This window comes from Corythoichthys intestinalis, chromosome 22, assembly GCF_030265065.1.
Source record: "Corythoichthys intestinalis isolate RoL2023-P3 chromosome 22, ASM3026506v1, whole genome shotgun sequence".
In the NCBI taxonomy this organism is placed as follows: domain Eukaryota; kingdom Metazoa; phylum Chordata; class Actinopteri; order Syngnathiformes; family Syngnathidae; genus Corythoichthys; species Corythoichthys intestinalis.
Window position 1 is genome coordinate 30952027 of NC_080416.1, and position 24896 is coordinate 30976922.

Here is a 24896-nt window from a genome sequence, read left to right on the forward strand (position 1 = left end):
CACATTTGATGGTAATTTAATGCAAAAATGTGAGAAATTCTAAAAGGTTCAGATACTTTTTCATACCACTGTACATGACCATCTGCCTTAACAAAGCGAGAGATTATAAAGGGATGGGGGTTGGTGATCATTCAATTTCATCCAGATGGAAGAATATGAAATATAGGCCACAGCAAGTTCCTTGTCACATCTTTATAAGTTGGGATTTCAAGCACGATGGAAAAAAAAAAAGTATTTATTCTCAGGAGACCATGAAACATTGGCGTACATTCCTCTCCCGCCGAGTCAACTCTTTTCCAGAGCAAACAACCCCCAAACCTCAAACCATCTCAAGTATGCTGCGCAGTCGCGTCCTGAGGGTTTACTGCAGAACGTGGCGGTGCGCGGTTTCCGTTGCGCACTCCGCAGAGCGTTTTCGCAGAAACCGAAGATGGCGAGGTTATAAAAACGACTGTAAAGTTCTGAAAAAGAGTCACATCTTGTCCACTCTGTTTTGCACTAGACACTAGGGAAGTTGTCACCTGTAGGAGGAAGAATTCCTAAAGTACATTTCTTGATGTCTTCTTGCCTTCTCAGTCAGACTCGGAGGACGACTCGCGCTTATGCTTCTTCTTCCGCTTCTTTTTCTTCTTCTTTTTGTCTTTCTTCTTCTTGTCCTTCTTTTTCTTCTTCTTCTTGCCACTACTATCTGAGTCTGAAGACGAGGAGGATGACGTTGTGTCTTGGAGAAGCTGTTGCAGTTGCTGGATTCTGGAGAAGAGAATAGTTTAAAGAGTCAGACACAACATCAGCAACACTTCCTTTGTCCGAGCTGCAGCTGGGATCGCAGCGTGGTCTACTCGCGTCTCGGTCTTAAAGTTTTGGCTCGAGGACTTGTTGATTTATGAGCATGAGATGCATTTTAACCACTAAGTGGAAGATTAGCTCAAATCAGAGATGGAATCTCTTGCGTTTTATTGGCTGTCTTGTGGCTAAAATGCGCGTGTCAACATAACCTCGCGACTGCTTAACTTGCAAAACACAAGTGGTGGCTAAATGTTTTCAACAAATTCTTTCTATAATAACAACATACAAGGGTTGTCCCCGAGCCGATCTTGTGATTGGAAATCAGGCTCATTGCACCATAGTCCTTATTTGTTGATTTATTTGGGTTAATAGGAACACTTTATTTGACAGCAGTGTCATATGACCGTCATAATTATGACATGACACTATCATGGGCATTACTGAATGGTTATGACAGATGTCATTAAGTCTCATCCGGCAAATTATGTCATTTATGTCCATCCTGGATCTTTTACATCCATTCAAAAGTGACATAATTTGCTAGATAACACTAAATTACGCCTGTTATAAGCATTCATTAATGCTCATGAACGTGTCATGTCATAATTATGAATGTCTTATGACAGTCTTATGGCGCAACTGTCAAATAAAATGTTAGCAAATACTTAACAGGGTCCCCCCAGGATTGATAAATCTAAATTCAAGACTTTTAAGACCTTTTTTAATGCCATTTCAACTGAAAATTAATACTTTTCTCGCACCCATTATTTAGATCATATTGAATCATATTAAATAAATAAAGCACTGAACATCAAATTTAAAATCAATTACTAAGTGTGTTTGACAAAAGAATGCACATATATTGAAGATATAATTAAAACACATTTAAAGTAACATTATAAAGTCTGTCAGATTTTTTTTAAACACCCACACAATAATTATGGACAAAAAGAGGAGGAGGACAGGACTCAGACCAGCCATCTTCTGTAACAGGCTAGCCGCTAGTGCACCTACCAAGACCCCAGTGACCATGGCTAACTCTTGAGTTAAAACGGCGAAATTCACACTCATTCGAAAGGCAAACCGAAATGTTAAGCCGGTCCACTGCCTTCGCATACCCATAATCTGCAACCTAAAGAATCTGGATGTAACTTGAGCCCCTATCACATACTCCAAAACAAAGGGAATATCGCGGGACTTAACCGTGCAGCAGTTGTGTGTGAAAACAACTTCCCGTGTCGACTGACATGGGAAGCGGTGTGCGTGAAAGCAGGCGTTAAATTCCCGGGTCACAGCAGATGGCTGATGACTTAAATATCATAGCTGCGGCCGATGTAACTTCCTCCCTCTTCACAGTAAGAGAAAAAGCGGTAAAGAAACATCGCAATTATAAACATAGCAAGCTGGAAACAGCTAAATTAAACTGAAAACATGACCAAAATTAAAATGTCAATTATTACGTCGGGCCGGGCCAGGGTTCTTTCTCGCTAACTTTTTGAAATAACTATATATGAACGATGTATGAATGATAAACTGAGGAATACTTGTTATAAAATAAATAATTTTGATTAAAAAAAAAAGAAAAAAAAAAGAAGGCACTGTATAGACCCTACCCACCGACGTCACAAAATCACGTGATCGCTGTATTGTTCCGCCCCATTGTCCGTCATTTTGTGTCTGTATTATCAATGGTCTCAATTGATCGAGCAATTTATAATGCATTTCATGGAAGACCCGGTGCTTTTGGATGCCGTAAACTCACTGGATGCGTAAAAGGCGTTATGAGGAAAAGCTTCAGTTTATCCATTCGCCAGATCCATATTTGATGCCTAAATCGATGTTTTTCGACCCGCTCTCTTGGCCGTATTTGCCTGACATCTGCTAGCTACCCTGATATTTACAACTATCTTGTCCAAACAAAATCAGCCTATTCTCACGAAAGTTTGAAAAACTTTAAGAGCTTGGAGGCTTATAAATACTTTGTTGCTGGTTGGGTGAAACAGGTCCTCGTCCACGAAAATTCGGCAGGAATCTATCTTGTGCTTGGAAAGGTGAGCTACGAAATTTTCAATTCAAAATCTTTTGTTCTTGCTAACATCCACTGTCAAGTCTAATGTATTTCATGTCATTTGTCAATGGAGCTAGGGCTTTTAATGTTTATATGGTTTAGCGATAGCACTCTCACTACATACATACGTGTATGTTGTCGGCGATTAGCCTAGCAATGATCTTAATTGTGGTTGTCAGCCCAAAACCCTCTAAATATATATGAAATGCATCTTACCAGATATAAAATGACTACTACATAATATGTGGTAATCGTTTGGAGCCGAGTTTTCTTGTCAAATTGCAGCAGCCCATCTCACTCTCATCTCCGGGTCTCTCGGAATCAGGTAGAACTTCAAGTCTCTCCGTCTATCTTCTCTGTTATTGCAACCGACCGCCACACACGCCTTCACCATTTTTAATAATGTTAACGAGCAGAAAAACACGCCGTAAAAAGGAGGAATGTACGTAGCCGTAACAGGTAAACACGATGTGTTGACGGACAATTGGGCGGCACCAGTCAGGAGGGCGGAGTTGTGACCTCACGTGGGTAGGGTCTATAGTCATTGCAGAGCCAGAGCGTGCCTATACGCCCATTTTAATCTTCCCCTCTGCGAGTCCGCAAAACCGCATCTGTTTATTTATATTTAACAAACTTTTCCAGCGTTATTTCGTTGTGTAAATAAATTTATAATGATCATAAAAATATGTAGCCTATTTAAACATTAAGAAAATGTGCGTTTTTTTTCTGCCAACTGAGAATTCGTTATAAAAGACAGGCTTTTATGCAGACATCGTCACAAATGTTATCACACAAAACGCGGGTCGGGCTTTAATACCTGCGGACCAGTTCGGGTCGGGCTGGACTTTTTAGGCCCGATTTTACCTCTATCTTAAAGTCTTGATGAGCTTAAATTGGCTGCAGTTACGAAGTTGGGAATGCTTCCTCCGGAAAAAAAACATGATTTGAGCAACATTATGTTTAACAAACTTTTCCAGTGTTGTTTCATTGTGTAAATGCATTTATAATGGTCATAAAAATATGTAGACTATTTAAACATGAAGAAAATGTGCGTTTTTTTCTCTGCCAACTGAAAATTCGTTACAAAAGACAGTTAAGAAATCGGGAACGCTCCCTCTGGAACAAAACGCAATACGACCAACATTGTGACAGCCGATGCCGACCAAAAATGACGTAATATCTGAAACAGATCACCAATGGACTCATTTGAAGTATATGAATGGTGGTCTGTTTTGGTGTTCAGAATCCACAATACTTCTGCCTGCAGGGTTTTCGTTCCACCGACAAACGGACGCATTCCCGATGTAGAAGTGGATGGATTGGCTTGGCACGCACGAGTTGCATTTCGATTTGTAGTGCAGTGCATCGTAAAAATTCTATGCGTCATCTTCGTTATGGATTTAAAAAAAATTTTAAAAAACTTTGTCACGGATATAATTTAGGTTGCACTGAGATGTTCTTGAAAATTAAGACCACGGTGAAAAAATTCCAGACTTACAACAGCTAATTTAATACTTTTAATACCTTTAATAATGCAAAACTAAATTCAATGCTTTTTTAATACTTTTAATAACCCGCGGGTACCCTGCATAACCAGAAAATAATGAAACAAATAGAATCGTAACTGAAGAAAAATTAAGCACTGAACATTATTTTTGATTGCTATTTACATCTGTAGCGCTGCAATGCATGCATGCTAGGAAGCATGTTGAACAAGAACAGTGTTGACAGCAGGTGGCAGCAGAGGTTGACTGTCTCCTCCAAGGGAACAGTGATGGCCAAATGAAGCTTCCTGGAGCAATGAAGCTTTGCAGCCAATTGGTTCAAAGCTTCATGGTGGTTCATTTGCTATTATGACAGTCATATGATGCTGCTGTTAAATATAGTGTAACCGGTTAATATTTTTTGGTGTAATTATCCCATAATATAGTGAGGACAGCTGCGGCTTATAGTCCTGTGCAGCTGATCTTTGAACAAATGCCGTTTTCGTGTCAAATTTGGTGGGTGGTGCCTTATAGCCCGAAAATTATGGTAATTCTTTTTTTTTTTTTTTTTTTTAATTGTTACATTATTTTTCCGATTACTGCCCTTTGCCTTGGTATTGGTTCTACAACTCTGGAGGCTCGAGAAATTTAGTTTGAAAGGTGCCGATACTAAAACCGCATTGGAGGATGCGGTGGCAGTTCTAGGATTATTCTGAAATGGGCCAAGAAGGGGCCCAGTGTAACCCTCAGGTGCCAAGTACCACTGCCATCTTTGTTCAGTGTTTGTTTTAGTCAACAATGCAATACGGAGATTGTCCTGCATAAGGCGGTAAAACCCAGTCAAGTCTGTAATAACTCGAATTTAATCATGAGCCCCTTTCACACACGATTTAAACAGGTAGCCCTGATGAGTGAAACCAATTTCCCAGCTCGACTGACACGGACATTACGTGGAAATTTCATGGCTCGCGTCTTAGTATAATGTCTGGGACTTTCCTGGTAAGCGGTGTGCGTGAGTCACAGCATGATGGCTGATGACGTAAATATCATGGCGGGCTGATTGTCACTTCCTCTCTCTTCGCAGTAAGACGAAAAGCGGTAAACAAACATCACAATTATCACCATAGCAAGCTGGAAATAGCTAAATTAAACTGAAAACATAACAAAATTAAATTTCTACGGGATCATAGAGCCGAGGAAGAAAGTCCATCATCCATCTTTGAAAATGTGTTGTTTATTTTCTTGCCCATGTTAGGGTCCGCTACTGCGGAAACAAGGTTGTACTCCAAAGCATAAAACAACTGAGGGATGCGTTCAAGGGTTTATTAAATACAAACAAAAATACATGCGATCACGGAAACGGGGGAATAACATAATGGGTCCATGACAGTAGGTCGACAGGATCAATAATACTAACCTAAGCGGTAGGCAGAGAGCCGATAAGACAACAAAACAAAGCCAGCGGGATTCTTCCTTCCCCCCAGCGGCTTTCGGGCTGGCTCTCCAGTGCTTAGTTACGACGTCGGGAACGCTCCTTCCGTAACAAAACACGATTTGACCAATATTGTGACAGCCAATGCCGACCAAAAATGACGCAACGTTCAGGTTATAAAATCGTGCCAGCAGCCTTCCCCGCACAGAGACCGGCAGTGGGCAACACAGGACTGTCTATGAAAGTGTCGTACCCGCGTCATTCTCGGGACATCTCTACATGCATAAAAGCAATGATGCAAGTAAATCCCTCGTATCTTACACGGGAATTTCCCTGGATATGTGTGTGAAAAGGGCTGTAATATGTTCTAGTAAGGATACAATTAGGGGAGTCAAACGATTAAAATTTTTAATCAACTTAATCACAGCTTAAAAATTAATTAATCGTAATTAATCGCAATTCAAACCATCTCTAAAATATGCCATATTTTTCTGTAAATTATTCTTGGAATGGAAAGATAAGACACAAGACGGATATATACATTCAACATACTGTACATAAGTACTGTATTTTTTTATTATAACAATAAATCCACAAGATGGCATGAACATTATTAACATTCTTTCTGTTAAAGGGATCCACGGATGGAAAGACTTGTAGTTCTTAAAAGATAAATGTGAGTAGGCCTACAAGTTATAGTAATTTTATATTAAAACCCCTCTTAATGTTTTCGTTTTGATAAAATTTGTAAAATTTTCAATCAAAAAATAAACTAATAGCTTGCCATTGTTGACGTCGCCGAGCGGGACGTCACATGGGCTCCCTGGCATTGTTCCACAGTGTCTTTAACTACATAATAATCATTGGTAGTAATTGAAATACACCACAAGGTGTCAATGGCGAGTTTTAAATTAATTAGAGTTCCAGCCAACAAGTGCGTTTTGCTCCTCAACTGATAGTTTTCTGTAACTCTTCACAAGCCTTTCACACACTGTTGCTGGTACTTTGGCCCATTCCTCCATGCAGATCTCCTCTAGAGCAGTGAGGTTTTTGGGCTGTTGTTGGGCAACACTGACTTTCAACTCCCTCCTCACCCCGTGGCGTCAAAATGATAACAAGAACGGGGAGCAAAAATCCCAAAACCACACGGGGGGACCTAGTGAATGATCTACAGAGAGCTGGGACCACAGTAACAAAGGCTACTATCAGTAACACAATGCGCCGCCAGGGACTTAAATCCTGCACTGCCAGACGTGTCCCCCAGCTGAAGAAAGTACACGACCAGGCCTGTCTGCGGTTCGCTAGAGAGCATTTGGATGATCCAGAAGAGGACTGGGAGAATGAGTTATGGTCAAATGAAACCAAAATAGAACTTTTTGATAGAAACACAGATTCTCTTGTTTGGAGGAAAAAGAATACTGAATTGCACCATACCCACTGTGAAGCATGGGGGTGGAAACATCATGCTTTGGGGCTGTTTTTCTGCAAAGGGACCAGGACGACTGATCTGTGTAAAGGAAAGAATGAATGGGGCCATGTATCGAGAGATTTTGAGTGAAAATCTCCTTCCATCAGGAAGGGCATTGAAGATGAGACGTGGCTGGGTCTTTCAGCATGACAATGATCCCAAACACACAGCCAGGGCAACAAAGAAGTGGCTTCGTAAGAGGCATTTCAAGGTCCTGGAGTGGCCTAGCCAGTCTCTAGGTCTCAACTAGAGCTGTCCCGACTAGTCGACATAGTCGACGTCATCGATGACGTAAATCCGTCGACGAGCACAACATCCCGTCGACGGTTAATGAAGGGTTAAAAAAATATATGCGTGGAAAGTTAGAATGTCGGATGCTCTGTTTGCAAGCGGGGAAAGCGGCACAAAGCCAAAAAAAGCGCACCAGAGTGTCCAAAACATTGCCTTATTTCATAGAAACAAAGGAGAGTACACTCTTCTGTCCTGTCTCTTCAATGCCAAGCTTGGCTGCACGTCGGCCGTGAATAAACACTTCAAGCGCCTTCACGCAGTTTGTATTTTTTTTTTTTTTTGTACACCAGAGGGTGCTGTCGCCTTACTAAATAATAATGTTTCATTGACAATGGGCCTATAAGTGCTATTAGTATTGTTCTTAATGCTAATTGAAAGGTTTATTTCATGTTATGGTTTATTTTATGGTATAGAAAATTATGTAAGGTTAAAAGGTCATAAATATATACAGTATATACAGTGATTGCACTCAAGGGAGAGATTGTCAATGATAAGGTAATAAATTAAGGTAATTATTTGTGTGCACCGTAGCTCTTACAGTGTGTTCACATCAAGGATGGAATAAAAGTTGTAAACCATCAGTTTAAGAGACCATCTTTTCAATCGGGATGCTACACTAGTTAATTCTATCAGCATTTGAACTCATTGTTTATTTGTGATTTATTATTGTTATTTACGTGTTTATTTGTACTTTAATAAATAATTTGAGTGTTCCAATATGTTTTTTGTGAATTGATAAGCGTCAACAAAAATTTCATTGCTAAATTAGTAAAAAAAACAAAACAAAACAAAAAAATAATTATTAGATTAGTCGACTAATCGTAAAAATAGTCGGCTGACTAATCGGGAGAAAATTAGTCGTTTGGGACAGCCCTAGTCTCAACCCCATAGAAAATCTGCGGAGGGAGTTGAAAGTCAGTGTTGCCCAACGACAGCCCCAAAACATCACTACTCTAGAGGAGATCTGCATGGAGGAATGGGCCAAAATACCAGCAACAGTGTGTGAAAAGCTTGTGAAGAGTTACAGAAAACGTTTGGCCTCAGTTATTGCCAAAAAAGGGTACACAACAAAGTATTGAGATGAACTTTTGGTATTGACCAAATACTTATTTTCCACCATGATTTGCAAATAGATTATTTAAAAATCAAACAATGTGATATTCTGTTTTTTTTTTCCCCCACATTCTGTCTCTCATGGTTGAGGTTTAACCATGTTGACAATTACAGGCCTCTCTAATATTTTCAAGTGGGAGAACTTGCACAGTTAGTGGTTGACTAAATACTTATTTGCCCCACTGTAGTTCACATTCTGCATACATTATCAACAGTTACCTTCAAACATGTACAGTGGGCAGAACAAGTATTTGATACACTGCCAATGGGAGTCTTTTGAAACAAATCTGAAATTACTTCATAGAGTGAGCAGTTGGGATTGCATGGGGGTTACAAAGTGTGTTGCTTGTGCTAATTTATGTAAATTTATGTATACATACAGTAACCACTAGAGCTTATGACAAAAATATATTTCACTATCTACAGATATTGTTTTTGATACACTACATAGACAGACAAGGAACAGTAAAATATATTTACAACTTCTAAGTAAACAAAGCAACGTTTATTGCGTTCCATGGCAGATTTACATGTTGTGAGTACTTTGAAAGAAAATTAATGCCTTCATTTCGGAAAATCGAAGATTTGCTTACACCCTGTAATAATAATCAAATTCCGTGGGAATTATGTCATAATGTGTCAAGGCAACCGTAACTAGAAAACAAGTTTTGAGCCCTAGACTAAAGTGATCATTAACATTTGTGCATTTATGTGTGTAGGTATGACTGTGCCAAAGTCAGTTACTTTGCATTTCCGTGATTTTAGGATGTTTGCCCCACACCCAAAATAAGGCTCCATGGCAACCTTTATTTCAGGGAGTTCCGGCAAGAAATTTCAGCCAGTTTCACAGCTGGTTTTATGGAAAAATATAGGCCAGAAATGAATCAAAATGCCATTTATATTAATAGCAAAGGGCACCAAATGAATTTTAAAAATGAGGTTAATTACTGGTTCACAAGGAGACTTGGAAAGAGAGGTTTTCTCACTCCCTTTCAGGGATGTTGAATGTAGAGCACACAAATGCACAGGAGACTTCAAAGGCTGCCCTTTCAATGACCTTTTTGTAATATATGCCAACTCACACCAGTGTGCTTCTGCTGTGGCTGTGACCACACAACCACCCAATAATATTTGGATCACTGTTCATTTACCTGCTTTCTTTCTCGTTCCTTTCATTTTCCCGCATCAAGTCGTACATCGGGTCTTCATGCGCCTGTGAAAGAATCAAATGTCAAAATGGACGCCCGTGAGACGAGATAGCAGCCAGGAAATGGCCTCGTAAAGCAATGCATTTAGTTTTTTTCTACTTTTTTTTGCCGTCACTCAGCATTTTCGCGGTAGGAGGGAAAAAATGACACAGTTGCATTTATGGTAATCACTGCAGGGGCTGAGTGCTCCATTGTCCCATTAGGCTACATTAGATAAACCAGCCAACATCCGTTTTTTTTTTTTGGGTGCACTTACCACGCGGAACTGCTCCAGTTTCTGGTTGCCTTTGATGAAAAACGGACACTCGCGATCTCCTGTGCGATGGCCGTAGCGTTTGCATCTCCAGCCTGCCATGAAATAAAAGGACGCAAAAAAATCTCCTTAAGTGACACTAATTAGTAAATCAATCATTTGATCAATCATCTTTTTTTATCCTTCGTGTCTCGGTCCAGTTGCCATAGTAACCAACAACTGACTCAGAGCCTAGAACATTTGGAAAAAACCCAAAACAAATCTAGCTATTAATCAGTGTTGTTTTCGTCAACAATGACGATAACGATGATGACGTGACAATGACGAGCAAAAACTTGGGAGACTAAAACATAACGAGACAAATGCCAGTTTACGTCAGACAAGATGAAAATTCGCCATAGTTTCCGTCATAAGTTCACAATGTATCACATTTTCTTATCGTTTGTGCAGTTAGCAGGCATCGTAGCAGTGTTACTATTAAAATGATTCCTGCAGTGCAACCAACGCACCACGTGACTACTCTGTTGTATGATGCCACCTCAATTTTAACTTCTTTAAAATATTAACTCATTTGCTTCCAAAAACGTATAAATACGTTCTATTTTTAATTGTTTCAGTGTCCCAAAGACGTATTTATAAATCTTTTACGTTTTTTTTTTCCATAAGAGACATCTCTGGGTTCTGATTCAACTGAGCTCCTAAGCACGAAGCTAAAAATCTATTTTAAAGCAATAAAACTGGCCACGGGAGGGCAGTTGCGCTTTTGGTAAGACCCACAACCCGGTTCAACGTCAACGAATGCCGGGCCACACAGCCGGTGCGCCGGCGGAAGGATACCAGGCGGCGGACAACTGAGCAGAACAACCGAGAGAACACCCGGGATGCCAGACGCTGAACGACCGAGCAGAACGACTGGGACAACCAGTGCAGCGGACTATGTCGTTGAGTCCGTGCTTTTCACGGAGCAGACCCTGCTGAGACTAAAAAAAAATCCATCTTTAAGATACAGGGGGCGATGAGGGAAAAGTTTACCCGGCTGTCGCGGCCACAACAGCGTCATCTCAGTTAGTTACCGTATTTTTCGGACTATAAGTCGCAGTTTTTTTTCATAGTTTGGCTGGGGGTGCGACTTATACTCAGGAGCGACTTATGTGTGAAATTATTAACACATTATGATATCATTTCACATGTTATTTTGGTGTTTTGGAGTGACACTGATGGTTTGGTAAACTTGTTAGCATGTTCTTTATGCTATAGTTATCTGAATAACTTAATAGCTATGGCCACGTTCACGTTCTGCCTTTGGCAATGTGTGTTAAATTGTATTATTGACTTTTTTATATTGAAATGCATGCTTTTAGTCTGTGCCGCTTTCACGCCCACGTGGGGGCGCACTCGCACTTGTATACATGAAGAAGAGCGCTCACACGCCAGAAGAAGACCGACAGCTACGTAGCTCTGAGTGAGAGGGCGAGTTAGCGAGAGAGAAACACGGCTGCGAACCTATGTTCATTGTTTATGCTTGTAAAATATCTCTACATAGGCAACACCTGTGTGTATCATCTTTTCTGTTGTTGTTGTGTGTTTTCCAACCGCGATCGGACACTAGCCAGTTGTGTAGTTATTTGAACGATGTGCTAATGCTAGCGAACGAATGCGAACCGTTTTTGTCATTGCTGTAAAAGCACCTAATTATCATTTATTTACGTTGATGCGAACCTGTTTGGTACCGAGGATGAAATTGATTCAACAAATTATACGGACGTCCAGCATCGTCATTTGGGAGTTTAACCTGCCGAATAGCCAGGACCGAGCCGTGGCGTCCTGGTGAGGACAGTATATTCGCATTTCGTTGTTCATGCACTGTACAGTGTACACTTATTCAGCATGTTGTTCTCTATTGTATTTTTGTATTAAATTGCCTTTCAAGATGACATGTCTGTTCTATGTGTTGGATTTTATCAAGTAAATTTCCCCCAAAAATGCGACCTATACTCCGGTGCGACTGATGTTTTTTTTCTCTTCGTATGGCATTTTATGGCTGGTACGACTTATACGCAGTTGCGACTTGTAGTCCGAAAAATACGGTATGTGTAAATAAATTGTGAAGTTGCTATCAAAAGCTCTTGTCTTGTTGTTTGTTATTTTGTAAAAGGAAAACATTATTCAGATGTTTGGGATGCAACTAAAGCAAAAAATAGTTGTGTTAAGTCAAAGTTATGTTTGAAATGTATGCTTTCACAAAAAGCTCAATTTCTCTTTTTCATCAGAAATTGGAAAATTGCTCAAACATTTTCTAAAGCTGATTTCTAAAGAATGGAAAAAGAATATGAATTTACTTTTTTTCCTGCTGAAAGTCTAATCTTTCTTTTGGTGGGTTCCATGTTTATATAGCAGTAGAACAGAATTTTCGGTGGGCCTTGCAAAATCAGTCAAAATCCAGTAAAACGGATGCGAGCGAAGGGCCTTGCTCCGGGTGAAATGGCTGGGAGTGAATGAGTTAATGAATTGTTTCATTGCTTATATGAAATTAAAGAAATGCAATGAAGAAATCCGATTTTTCATGTCATTTCTATTTTGAGATTTCGAAAAACAAAATGGAACCTGCATAAAATGCCCCTTATCTGGGCATGTCTTTGATTTTCTGTATTATCTCGGTTTTGTTTTTGAAGTCTAAAAATAGGTGTTCTGATATAGTTATGTACAGTGTATCACAAAAGTGAGTACACTCCTCGCATTTCCGCAGATATTTAAGTATATCTTTTCATGGGACAACACTGACAAAATGACACTTTGACACAATGAAAAGTAGTCTTGGGCAGCTTATATAATAGAGTTCACTTATTTTCCCCTCAAAATAACTCAAAATATCGCCATTAATATCCAAACCCCTGGCAACAAAAGTTGAGTACACCCCTTTGAAAAAACGTACATCCCTAAACGTCCAAATTGAGTACTGCTCGTTATTTTCCCTCCAAAATGTCATGTGACTCGTTACAGGGGTGCTGTCAGCGTTGCTGCAGAGATTGAAGAGGTGTGTGTGTGTGTGTGTGGGGTGGGGGGGGGTCAACCTGTTAGTGCTCAGACCATACGCTGCACTTTACATCAAATTGGTGTGAATGGCTGTCACCCCAGGAGGAAGACTCTTCTGAAGACGGTACAGAAGAAAGCCCACCCGTCTCATCAGACCATACGACATGGTTCCAGTAATCCATGTGCTGTCTTCAGCAAATTGTTTGCGGGCTTTCTTGTGTACCGTTTTCAGAAGAGGGTGTACTCAATTTTGTGATACACTGTATGTCCCCTTCGTATACTCACAATCTGTGAATGGTTTTCAACGCTTTATTATCTCCTGGGTTGCTACAAAACTTGCAGCAGTAGTGGAGTTTGGCGATCCAATCCACTTCTTAAATCTATTTTTGTGCTCCTCTAAGTTCTTCGAAATAACGCCACTGCACTTTTGCTCTCACTCCCAACTGGGTACTCGGCTGCAAACGTAGCATGCCTTCCCAGGAAATCACTTTCCACATTACTCTTTTTGTTGTTTAACAACTTCTCGCCACAGAGTAGACGTTCAGACAATCCTTCTGCATTGGCAATGAATGCAAATGATTTGGTTCAAGAAACGTTGAATCCTTTGTTCTCCTCAGTTATTTTATCTTTTTCCCTTTCGGATCCATGACCCATCACACAGCTGCTGGTTTGTTTACAATAGCCACCTGACTGGCATCCCGCCCTGCTGATAGAAACAGGTGTCGCAGGCTATGACGCAAATCTTCGTTGACAGAAATGTAGAAATTTAATATTTATTCTACACCTTTTTACAGCATTGGAAAACGTTAAGAATGTTTGTGTCATTTCTGTCCTCATACACCTACAGGAACAATATAAAAACAAAAAAAATACATTTCCCTCGCCTAACTTTTTCCATTTCAAAACATTTTTGAAAATGCTCCAGGGAGCCACTAGGGCAGCGCTAAAGAGCCGCGTGTGGCTCTTAAAACACTGGTTGCAGACCCCCGCTTTAGCCTTTAAAGGTCTGTGCTGAGTGATCATCACACACTAAATGTAACTTGTAGCGGTAGCTTAGCGTTCGGTAGGGTGTTCAGAAAAGTAAAAGGCCGTGATATTCGTTGGGCTGAGTTTTGATTCAGCTCTACTTCCTGAGAGAAAATTGACTCATGTCTAGCGCTGTCAATGGCAGCCAATAAGTATAAAATTAGCCTCTCATTGATTGTTGATCATCCCGTTCTTAGTTCAATACCATTTTTTGTCAGAGTCCATTGTAAGTACATCTCCCTCCAACAAAGCAAACAGAGGCTTTCCGATAAGCCTGAGAAGGAGAATATGAGTCACAGTAGACCATGCTAGCACTACAGTGTGACAGTTGGAGAACAATGAAGATCCCAGCTGTACGTTTGTTTTGTTTTCCCAGGCGGCTGCCATGTCGCAGACGGCCAAAATGCTGTTACCTTGCTTTCAACGCAACTTCAAGTTGTGCAATGTAGCTCTAGAGACATCACATACAATTTTTGTGACATGTAACCTGTACAATACATTGGATTAGAGAAAGACCTGACATTCACATAAGTGAACATTACATTTTGGGTCATGTAGACTAAGGCCTGTCGCGATAGCAAATTTTAGTAGGTGATTTATTGTTTCATAAATCATTGCTGATAGCCGATATTATTGTCAGTTTTTTTTTAACCAATTCAACCACTAATGTAGTGACAATTCTATTCTTAAATAAAACACAAACTATATTAAAAACAATGAATATTAAAATATAAGAAACACACAAACACAATGAATAACGTCATTTGAAAGCAAGCTAAGTGCAGAATATGAAATAGGTGAGAAACTCAACGCCATTTTTGTTTTCTGCCAATTGGAGCCCATCAAAAGTGTTTATTTGAACCAAAATGACTGTCATCTTGTCCTGCAAAGTGTACATGTTAGCAAATTTGGAACAAAATTATTCATTTCCAGTCAGATTTTTCATAATGGGTGTCATTTTAAAACTATTCTTAGAGTAGAATCTGAAGTCTGTGAGATTAACTCCAGAAATCTTTATTTACATGTTGAACATGATGTGGTATTATTTTGAAATGTTGACCTGAAGTACGTTCGCTAAGCCGCTAACCGTAAGCTTTACACTCCGTTAAAAAAAAAAAAAAAAAAAAAAATAATAATAATAATAATTTAAAAGTGCACTTCTCTTTCCGCCATGCATAGGTGTATATAATAAATTTTAATTTTTTTGGGCAAAACCAAAATATTAGACAGTTTTCATGTTTGCAGTGTCACCTTTTAACCGCAGTTAAAGATATAAGTGGACATTATATTTTGGGTGATGTAGACCACAATATTAGCGGATGGCAGATCTCAATTATAATGATATTATTTATTTTTAAAAAAAACATTACTCGTTATTTTTATAGATTTTTTTTCATGAATAAGGTAGAATACTTTAATGACAAGAAAATGAACTATTTTAGTAATCTCAAAATGTTTTGTCTTCGTCTAGTTTTTATCCACAAAAACTCAAGACTACTTTCGTCTAGTTTTAGTCGACTTATACTGAAAATGTTTTCGTCTGTAATTTTTTTTTAAAAATTACTCTTTAAAGAAAAAAAAAAGGTTTACAACTATTTTGAATGAACATTGACAGACAAGCACATAAAGTAACATCTATAAGGGCAATGCCAACTTGGAGATAATACACTCAGCAGGACATTATTTTCAATTATTATACCCACCTGGATGCTACAAACTGCATGTAAAAAAAAAAAAAATTGTCCGAGAGTTTAAGAGGAGGACGCGCAGCGTTAGCATTAGGCTAATGCGAATGTGAAATCTGTGCTAACGCTAAGAGTTACATTTAGTGTGTGACGATCACTCAGCACAGACCTTTAAAGGCTGAAGCAACATGGCATATTCTCTCTTGCCAAGATAAGAAACCAAATCTTACTGTGTGTGCAAACCTTGAGGGGAGAGGGCACTGGCGAGTTGGGGGTGAAGGGGTGCAGCACCCTAAATGAGTGAAACAACCAGATACTGCTACGATGCAGACTAACTACATATAAAATGTCACACATTGTGAACATGTGACGGAAACTATTGCGCATTTTCATCTTGTTCTTGTCTCGTCAGACGAAAACTGGCATTCGTCTCGTTATGTTGCAGTCTCACAAAACATGTTTATAACACGTTATTGTCTCGTCGTCATGAAAAAAGTGTTTGTTGACTAAATAATTTCGTTACAGTCATTGTTTATGAAAACAGCACTGTTCTTGTTAATATCGCGTGACTTCCTGTTGCCTTTAAGGCATTTTGGGGTAATTTCCTGTTAATTTTGGGTCATGGAGGTACATAAGCATCAATGGCATGGACGTACATGGGCGTCAATTGAATCGAGGTTCCCAGTTGAATGTCAATGGGCTTTAAAGGAAGGTTTTTGGTCAAAATAAAAATAGACCACCAATAGAGTTATTTTTATAGGTGTACCAATGAGTTCTAAGGGTGTGTGTTGGAAATCAATAGGAGTGAATGTTCAGTGAATATAGGAGTGAAAGTTTTTGTGACATTGAAATGAATGGAGAATAGGGCCACTGGACATGATAGGAATTTTTCCTTTTTTCCCCCAAAAATCCCGCTTGTGAGCAAATGGTAATTTTTGGGGTGTCAAACGAAAGAGAGCCTGCGCCGCGTGAGAATCCCAGTCGTTTTAGTGTCCGAATGATGTCGATGGATTTTGGCTGGGCGGCGCGCCAACTAAAACGCCATTGAGGGAAAAATTATATATCATAGGTATGTCAAACGATTAAAATTTCTAATGGAGTTAATTACAGCTTAAAAATTAATTCATCGTAATTAATCGCAATTAATCGCATTTCAAACCATCTCTAAAATATGCCATATTTTTCTGTAAATTATTGTTGGAATGGAAAGATAAGACGGATATATACATTCAACATACTGTACATAAGTACTGTACTTGTTTATAATAACAATAAATCCACAAGACGGCATTAACATTCTTTCTGTGAAAGGGATCCACGGATAGAAAGACTTGTAATTCTTAAAAGATAAATGTGAGTACAAGTTATAGTAATTTTGATAGTTTGTTTATTGTGACTAAATATTGCCAACTAGTGTATTTGTTGAGCTAAACTTAATGTTTGAATAGAGTATTATTTTGCATAGCTATTTTGATTGGGAATGCCAGATCTCTTTGCATTGAGTGCTTTTCTTTTTTGTGAACATTATTTTATTTTTGAGAGATAGGAAGATTATTTTTGTTGTGCTTTCACTAAATGATACTGTAGCGACTTAAATGTTCTTAACTGCCCAAATGCATAATGGGAATTTGAGCAACCATGAGTCACAATGGTTGCTGCAAAGGGTATATCTTCTCTGCGTTGAGTACAATACATGGTGTTAAGTAAAAAGATCATCTCCAGTTATTCTTCCCCATGTCGCTTGCCACAATAGTTTTAACAGTTGTGGAAGGGATGCCACCGCTTATTCCATGAAATAGCGCGGCGCCAATAATCTGCGTTACCAACATCACCCTTCTTGGAAATTGGCGGTGTTATGGACTGGCGTTTCATGTTGGCTCGTTGTCGTCGGTTGGCTCAGTTCGTCCAATTTCCTCCTGAGGAAGATGGGCGGCGTACATATAAACACCGAGAGGCGTTGGATGGCTTTTTGTGAATACTTTTATTAACAAAACAAAAGCATGTGGGGGACGCAGCACTTGGGCCTGCGCTAACTGCACACTTTCTCTTCTCTCTCGCTTCCTCTCTCACTCGACCATTTTCTTCCTCACTGCTCAATCTGACAATGCCGGTCACATTGAAAATAACAGCGGCCCCCTTGGCGGGTGCCGGTATCACCTGCGTCCACTCGACTTACTTGTCTCTGCCCTTAGCTCTCAATATACTTCAAACGGCGCCATTGTAGTCTGTTCGTGGCAATGCTTGAGTGGGTCGTTCCGCATGTGCGTTAATTGCGCTAAATAGTTTAACGTGATAAATTAAAAAAATTAATTACCGCCCGTTAACACGTTAATTTTGACAGCCCTAATATATAATTATATACAGTGATCCCTTGTTTTTCGTGGTTAATGGGGACCAGCACCCGCCGCGTTAAGTGAAAAGCCACGAAGCAGTTTTTTTGAGTTCAATGTATTTATTCAGATTTATCATTGGAGATTTATCAAGTATAATTAAAAAAAAAAGTGTATATATATTTATAGAGTGGGGCAAATAAGTATTTAGTCAACCACTAATTGTGCAAGTTCTCCTACTTGAAAAGATTAGAGAGGCCTGTAATTGTCAACATGGGTAAACCTCAACCATGAGAGACAGAATGTGAAAAAAAAAACAGAAAATCACATTGTTTGCTTTTTAAAGAATTTATTTCCAAATTAGAGTGGAAAATAAGTATTTGGTCACCGACAAACAAGCAAGGTTTCTGGCTGTCAAAGAGATCTAACTTCTTCTAACGAGGTCTAATGAGGCTCCACTCGTTACCTGTATTAATGGCACCTGTTTTAACTCATTATCGGTATAAAAGACACCTGTCCAAAATCTCAGTCAGTCACACACCAAACTCCACTATGGCCAAGACCAAAGAGCTGTCGAAGGACACCAGAGACAAAATTGTAGATCTGCACCAGGCTGGGGAGACTGAATCTGCAATAGGTAAAACGCCTGGTGTAAAGAAATCAGCAGTGGCAGCAATTATTAGAAAATGGAAGACATACAAGACCACTGATAATCTACCTCGATCTGGGGCTCCATGCAAGATCTCCCCCCGTGGCGTCAAAATGATAACAAGAACGGTGAGCAAAAATCCCAGAACCACACGGGGGGACCTAGTGAATGACCTACAGAGAGCTGGGACCACAGCTGCCAGGCGTGTCCCCCTGCTGAAGCCAGTACACATCCAGGCCCGCCTGCGGTTCGCTAGAGAGCATTTGGATGATCCAGAGGAGGACTGGGAGAATGTGGTATAGTCAGATGAAACCAAAATAGAACTTTTTGGTAGAAACACAGGTTCTCGTGAATACTGAATAATAAAGAATACTGAATTGCATCCGAAGAACACCATACCCACTGTGAAGCATGGGGATGGAAAAATCATGCTTTGGGGCTGTTTTTCTGCAACGGGACCAGGACGACTGATCTGTGTAAAGGAAAGAATCAATGAGGCCATGTATCGAGAGATTTTGAGTGAAAATCTCCTTCCATCAGCAAGGGCATTGAAGATGAGACGTGGCTGGGTCTTTCAGCATGACAATGATCCCAAACACACAGCCAGGGCAACAAAAGAGTGGCTTCGTAAGAAGCATTTCAAGGTCCTGGAGTGGCCTAGCCAGTCTCCAGATCTCAACCCCATAGAAAATCTGTGGTGGGAGTTGAAAGTCCGTGTTGCCCAACGAAAGCCCCAAAACATCACTGCTCTAGAGGAGATCTGCATGGAGGAATAGGCCAGCTACAGTGTGTTAAAGCTTGTGAAGAGTTACAGAAAATGTTTGGCCTTCGTTATTGCCAACAAAGGGTACATAACAAAGTATTGAGATGAACTTTTGGTATTGACCAAATACTTATTTTCCACCATGATTTGCAAATAAATTCTTTAAAAAAAAAAAAAACAAACAATGTGATTTTGTTTTTTTTTCCACATTCTGTCTCTCATGGTTGAGGTTTACCCATGTTGACAATTACAGGCCTCTCTAATATTTTCAAGTGGGAGAACTTGCACAATTAGTGGTTGACTAAATACTTATTTGCCCCACTGTATATATATGTATATACATGTGTGTGTATATGTATTTTTCAATAAATGTTTTTTCAGCCCTTCAAATGTAATAATGATAAGTTTTAAACATGTTACTGTCCCACAGAATTATTCTAAAACAAGAAAAAAAGTAGACGCCCAATCCATTTTAAAACAGTAAAAAAATGCTTCTCTTATTAAAGGCTTCATTGAGTGAATCTGCTCCATCTGCTCACTTACACACAATGAGTTGCCACAGCAACTGTTTAACAAGTTAAACAATGATTGACGCACGCGGTGCTTTGAAGGTCGAGTCTCTGGGAAGATCAAGGCCTACCCGTCTGTCAATCATCGTTTACTTTAATAAGCAACTCCAGTTCACTCTCTGACGAACAAAGAGCAGGGAAAGGGATGGAGAGAGGGAGACTACGCGATTGGCTCGGGAGAGGTCATCTGTATTTGTTTATTTATTTTTAATTTAAAAAAAAAAAAATCCGCGATGGACTGAGTGCACGAAGTAAAGAGGGATCACTGTATATTAATATAATATTAGAGATCGTAGCTTTTGCATTACAGGCTACCATCAATCAAATTAAAATGAATACAACTAAAAATACACTCTAGTTATGGCCCCCAATAACACTCCAAAGTTGATTAGTATTTTAATAAGTGCACTTGAACACTTGTTTTCAATTGGGGCACTTGAAACGCATGGTCTCTGAACAGCACTTACACTGCATCACCTTCACTTCCTTGCCCAGCGGCATCCACAGGCCCTTGGTAGGTGCATTGGCCAGGAAATTGCGCGCGCCCTCATTTCCAGGTTCAGCAGGAATGCAGTCCTCGGGCTTCTCCTCATGTTCCTTTCAATCAAAGTTGGACAGGAGGCAGAGTCACCCCAAGACCACTACCATGATTTGGTCAAATGTGGCGAATCATGATATTACCTTAATGTATCCAGGTGGAGGTTTTTCATAGCTAGTCAAAAACAAAAGACAAGTTAATTGCAGTTACTTTCCAAATTGAGCTCCAAACTTATAGGTAGGGCTGGATGATTAAGTGATTTTACTCAAGACATTTTTTTCCCTTTACAAATCAATTTACTTGCTTCAGTAGTTCAATCTACATTCCTGCAGATATGCTAGGGTGACCATATTTTGATTTCCAAAAAAGAGGACACTCAGCCCGGCGGCCTCAAGATACTTAAATTTTACTCGAAGTTCACTCAAAGATATTTAAAGTGTTCCCCCGCACTCTGGATGGAAAAATGCAGTTTGAAAAAAAATAAAAAAAATAATGACTAATATCACGGGTCGCGTTAACCGAATATTTTCCGTCATTGACCGATTTTTTAAAACGGTGACGGAAAAAACTGAAGTCCATCCGTCATTTTGACCGGTTGCAATTCACACCCCAGACCACAGGGTGGCGAGTGAGCATATTAATTAGCTATTGTCTCTCTTGATGCATGACGTCGTTGGCCTTACTCTGAAAAAATGTCAAGGCAACTGAGTAGGGCTGCAGCTATCGAATATTTTAGTAATCGAGTAATCGACTGAAAATTCTATCGATTAATCGAGTAATCGGATAAAACAAATATATTTTTAGGTGAAGAGCAATTATAGATATACATGAGAAAACAAGACATTTTATTATTTTCAGTCAATCAATGTCTTTTATTTTTTATGTATATTGTTGAAAACAGCCAACAATTGCATGTCAGATGTAACTAGAATAAAAAAAAAAGACTAATTCACTGCTTTCACTCAAAAAACCTTTAGATCTTATTTTAAAAAAGTATATACATATATATATATATATATATATATATATAAACACACCTAAAAATGCCTTTACGCTTGATAACACACATCACTTAAAAGTTAGGATTTTTTTCCCACATTTTTCAATTGAATTTCTATTTGTGTCAAGCCATTTTTAAGTTCTAGTTAAGTTTTAAGTTAGTCTAAACTGTAAGTCCTGATAGGATTTTGAGTTTTTGCACTGCTCAAAATAAATGTATGATACAGGCTGTATTGGAGCACATTAGGGACTAGTGCTACTTGGTGTTTTATCCAGCAATGACTACTGAGCTAAAATTGATAGTTAGCATTATTGAGTTTTTATTTGACACCCTCATCACTCCACAACGCTATGTTATGTTAAAGCCTGTATGTAAGACACGTTAGCCACGCATTGAAAGTGGTCTTAATTAATTGAAACCTAGCCCTCCGCAGTGCTAACGTAATGTGAGCTAGTAGTGACAGTAACGTTAATCTTATATATTAGCGCTTAGCGCTCTACTGCTTTAAGATGGCGGCTGTTTGCTAACGCTGCCCAGACGCGGCCTAGTCTGTCATTGGGCATCTAGTTCAACATACATGTGATCTCTATGAGACTCATTGGACGCTACCTGCAACTAACGTAGCATATGCGGGCTAGTATTTAGCAACGTCGGCGTCGTTTGTAGCGGTTGTCGGCTGCAGTAAGTTTTTTTTTTTTGCTTCTTCCTCTACGCACGTGACATCAGCGCGTTGTCCCGCATTAAAAGTAGTCCGAGCAAAACGTGATGCTTAGAGCTGTCAAAATAAACGATTCCTCGAGGTGAATAAAATTACTCGGATCAGTTTTTAAACTCGAGTTACTCGAGTTGCTTGAGTATTCGTTTCAGCTCTACAACTGAGTGTCCGAAGTTTCTTCAAAAAGCCCCAAAACGACGATGGTGTTGATAAAAGAGGTGAAAAAACAGGGACTGCACAAGCGGGCACGCAATTCAAGTCCATGCGCACCAGGAGGAAAGTGTGAGACTACGTTCAGGCCACAGCAGGTGAACTGTTAATTTAATTGTTCCATATGCTACATATGGTAGGCTACCTACCTACTGGGGCCTCAGTGACGTTTCTTATTCTCGCTATATGATTATACAACTTTAACATTTGTTAATAATACGCTCTGTGTGTAGTATCATCCATCGCTTTTCCTTTTTAAATGGGCACTTATAAGCGAACGCAAGAAGTAACAACAGGAACATTTTTAAACAGGCATTTCACGGGAGAGCATTTCAACTCTTCGGCCAATCATACAGCGAGAGCGACTGGATAGTGAGGGGACCACGCGCGGCTCTTAAGTGTCTCTGTCATGTGACTGTCGTAGCCGGTGTAGGCGCTTGAACCTACACCGGTAACACGCTCGGCCAAATGGACACACAAGTACGGAAGGTGAATTATGCCAAACAAAGGGTCACCACAATGTCATTATCATCATTTTAAAAATTTAAGTGACGGGTAAAAATAGATTATGACCGGATTTTTAGGACCCTGTCAGTCAAAATGACAGACAACGAAAAAGTCTAGTGCAACCTCTGACTAATATATATATATATATATATATATATATATATATATATATATATATATATATAAAGACCCATGGAAATGTAGTCCAGTCAATACACATAGGCTACATACAGGTAGGCTATGTGCCAACTAAACATTTTTATAAATTACTATCACGACAATTGTCCTTGGCAAATTGTTATTCCCATTCAATTGATATTCTCATTCAATGTTCTAGATTGCAGACAAACAATAACAGAAGTTAACTGACAAACTATTCAACCAGCATGTTTCCAAACGTAGCAGTTCAAAACTACGTTTTCCATAATGCCTAGCGTGGTTTAGCTTACTGATAGCTAGCTGAGGCAAAAATCAAACTTTGCTATGAAAGTTTACAATCATCGGCAGCGCAATGATGCGACACCAAACGGGATTTTACAGTCAAAGCTCCGACAGAAGTCAACAGTTGCCATTATATACGTATTTATCATTAACAACTGAACAACTGGGCAGGCGTTGTGGCCAAATCGTCAACCCATAGATGGCGGTAATGCCTCATGATCGGGGTAAACTGCCAACAAAAACAAGAAGAACTACTCCTTCCCTCCCTTCTAGTAGGAGCCATGTCAACTGCTGCCACCCAGCGGCCGGAGAAATTCTCTTCGAATTGGTCCCGTGAAAAATCATAAAAACCGGACATTTTTATCAATTTATAAAACCCGCCCGGACGACGAGGATACTACGTGAAAGTAGGACTTGTCCGGGCAAAAGAGGACGTTTGGTCACCCTATGATACGCCCTACCTATACTAAGCATGTGGTTTCAAACGAACTGAACCTGGAATTAAAACACTGAACATCTTTAATCTATATCGAACATTCGCCCAGAACCTTTGTGGCTTATAGTTGGGCAAATTCCAATCTTGCTTTTTAAAGATCTATTTTTTAAGATCGGAGCAATGGCAACAATTTTATGCTTGTGTGTGTATAAACTTAAATTGCACGAGTGTGAGTTAATTTAATAGTATTACATGGATGTTTGCAGTTGAAGTATTAGCTGAAGGAAAATACACATCTTATTATGCCTGTGGTAGCTGATGCTCAGAAGAAAAATTTAAACGGTCAAGAAAGCAATAATGCAAGTCCTAGAAAAAGGGGGGCGGGGCATGTTTTGAGTACTATTTCCACATACATATCTTGATTGACTACCTTATCACCCAACCCTACTGGCTTGATATTCGAAAATGCAAGACTCACAATGTCTCGATGTGTTTGAGGTTTTGTACTTGTTGGTTGAGCCTCTTCATTTGACTTTTTATCTTCTCGTCGTCTTCCTTGGACGTCGTCTTGTGTTTCTTGTGCTCGCGCTTGTCGTCGCGCTCCCTCGATCTTTTCCTAGTCGACATTTTGTAACTGTCGTTAAATATACAATAATTATATAAATGATTGCTAAATACGCGCAAAGCTACTTTGCATGACGTATTGGCTAGCTAGCTAGTAGAACGGCGGCTAGTAGCAGCTACGCTAATGTGATGCTAACAATGCGGTGACGTTGTGAACTTCCGGTGCGGCGAGTGAGTAGAGCTGCTTCGTAATAGTCCAGCGCCCCCAGCAGGAAGTTGACGACGCTGCACTAGTACTAATACCTGTACGTACTTTGTACAAAAGCT

The 24896-nt window shown here is 39.6% G+C and overlaps 1 protein-coding gene across 1 annotated transcript; it reads right to left on the reverse strand.

Annotated features, from left to right (window-relative positions):
* Window positions 1–24785, reverse strand: rp9 (RP9 pre-mRNA splicing factor). The gene is made up of 6 exons (XM_057828778.1): window positions 24484–24785; window positions 20840–20870; window positions 20626–20755; window positions 10107–10198; window positions 9794–9855; window positions 1–750 (listed from the first exon to the last, which is right to left on the reverse strand). Exons 1-6 carry the CDS (start codon window positions 24630–24632, stop codon window positions 573–575), a joined length of 642 nt encoding a protein of 213 aa, XP_057684761.1. The 5' UTR covers window positions 24633–24785; the 3' UTR covers window positions 1–572.
* Window positions 24786–24896: the final 111 nt, after the last annotated feature.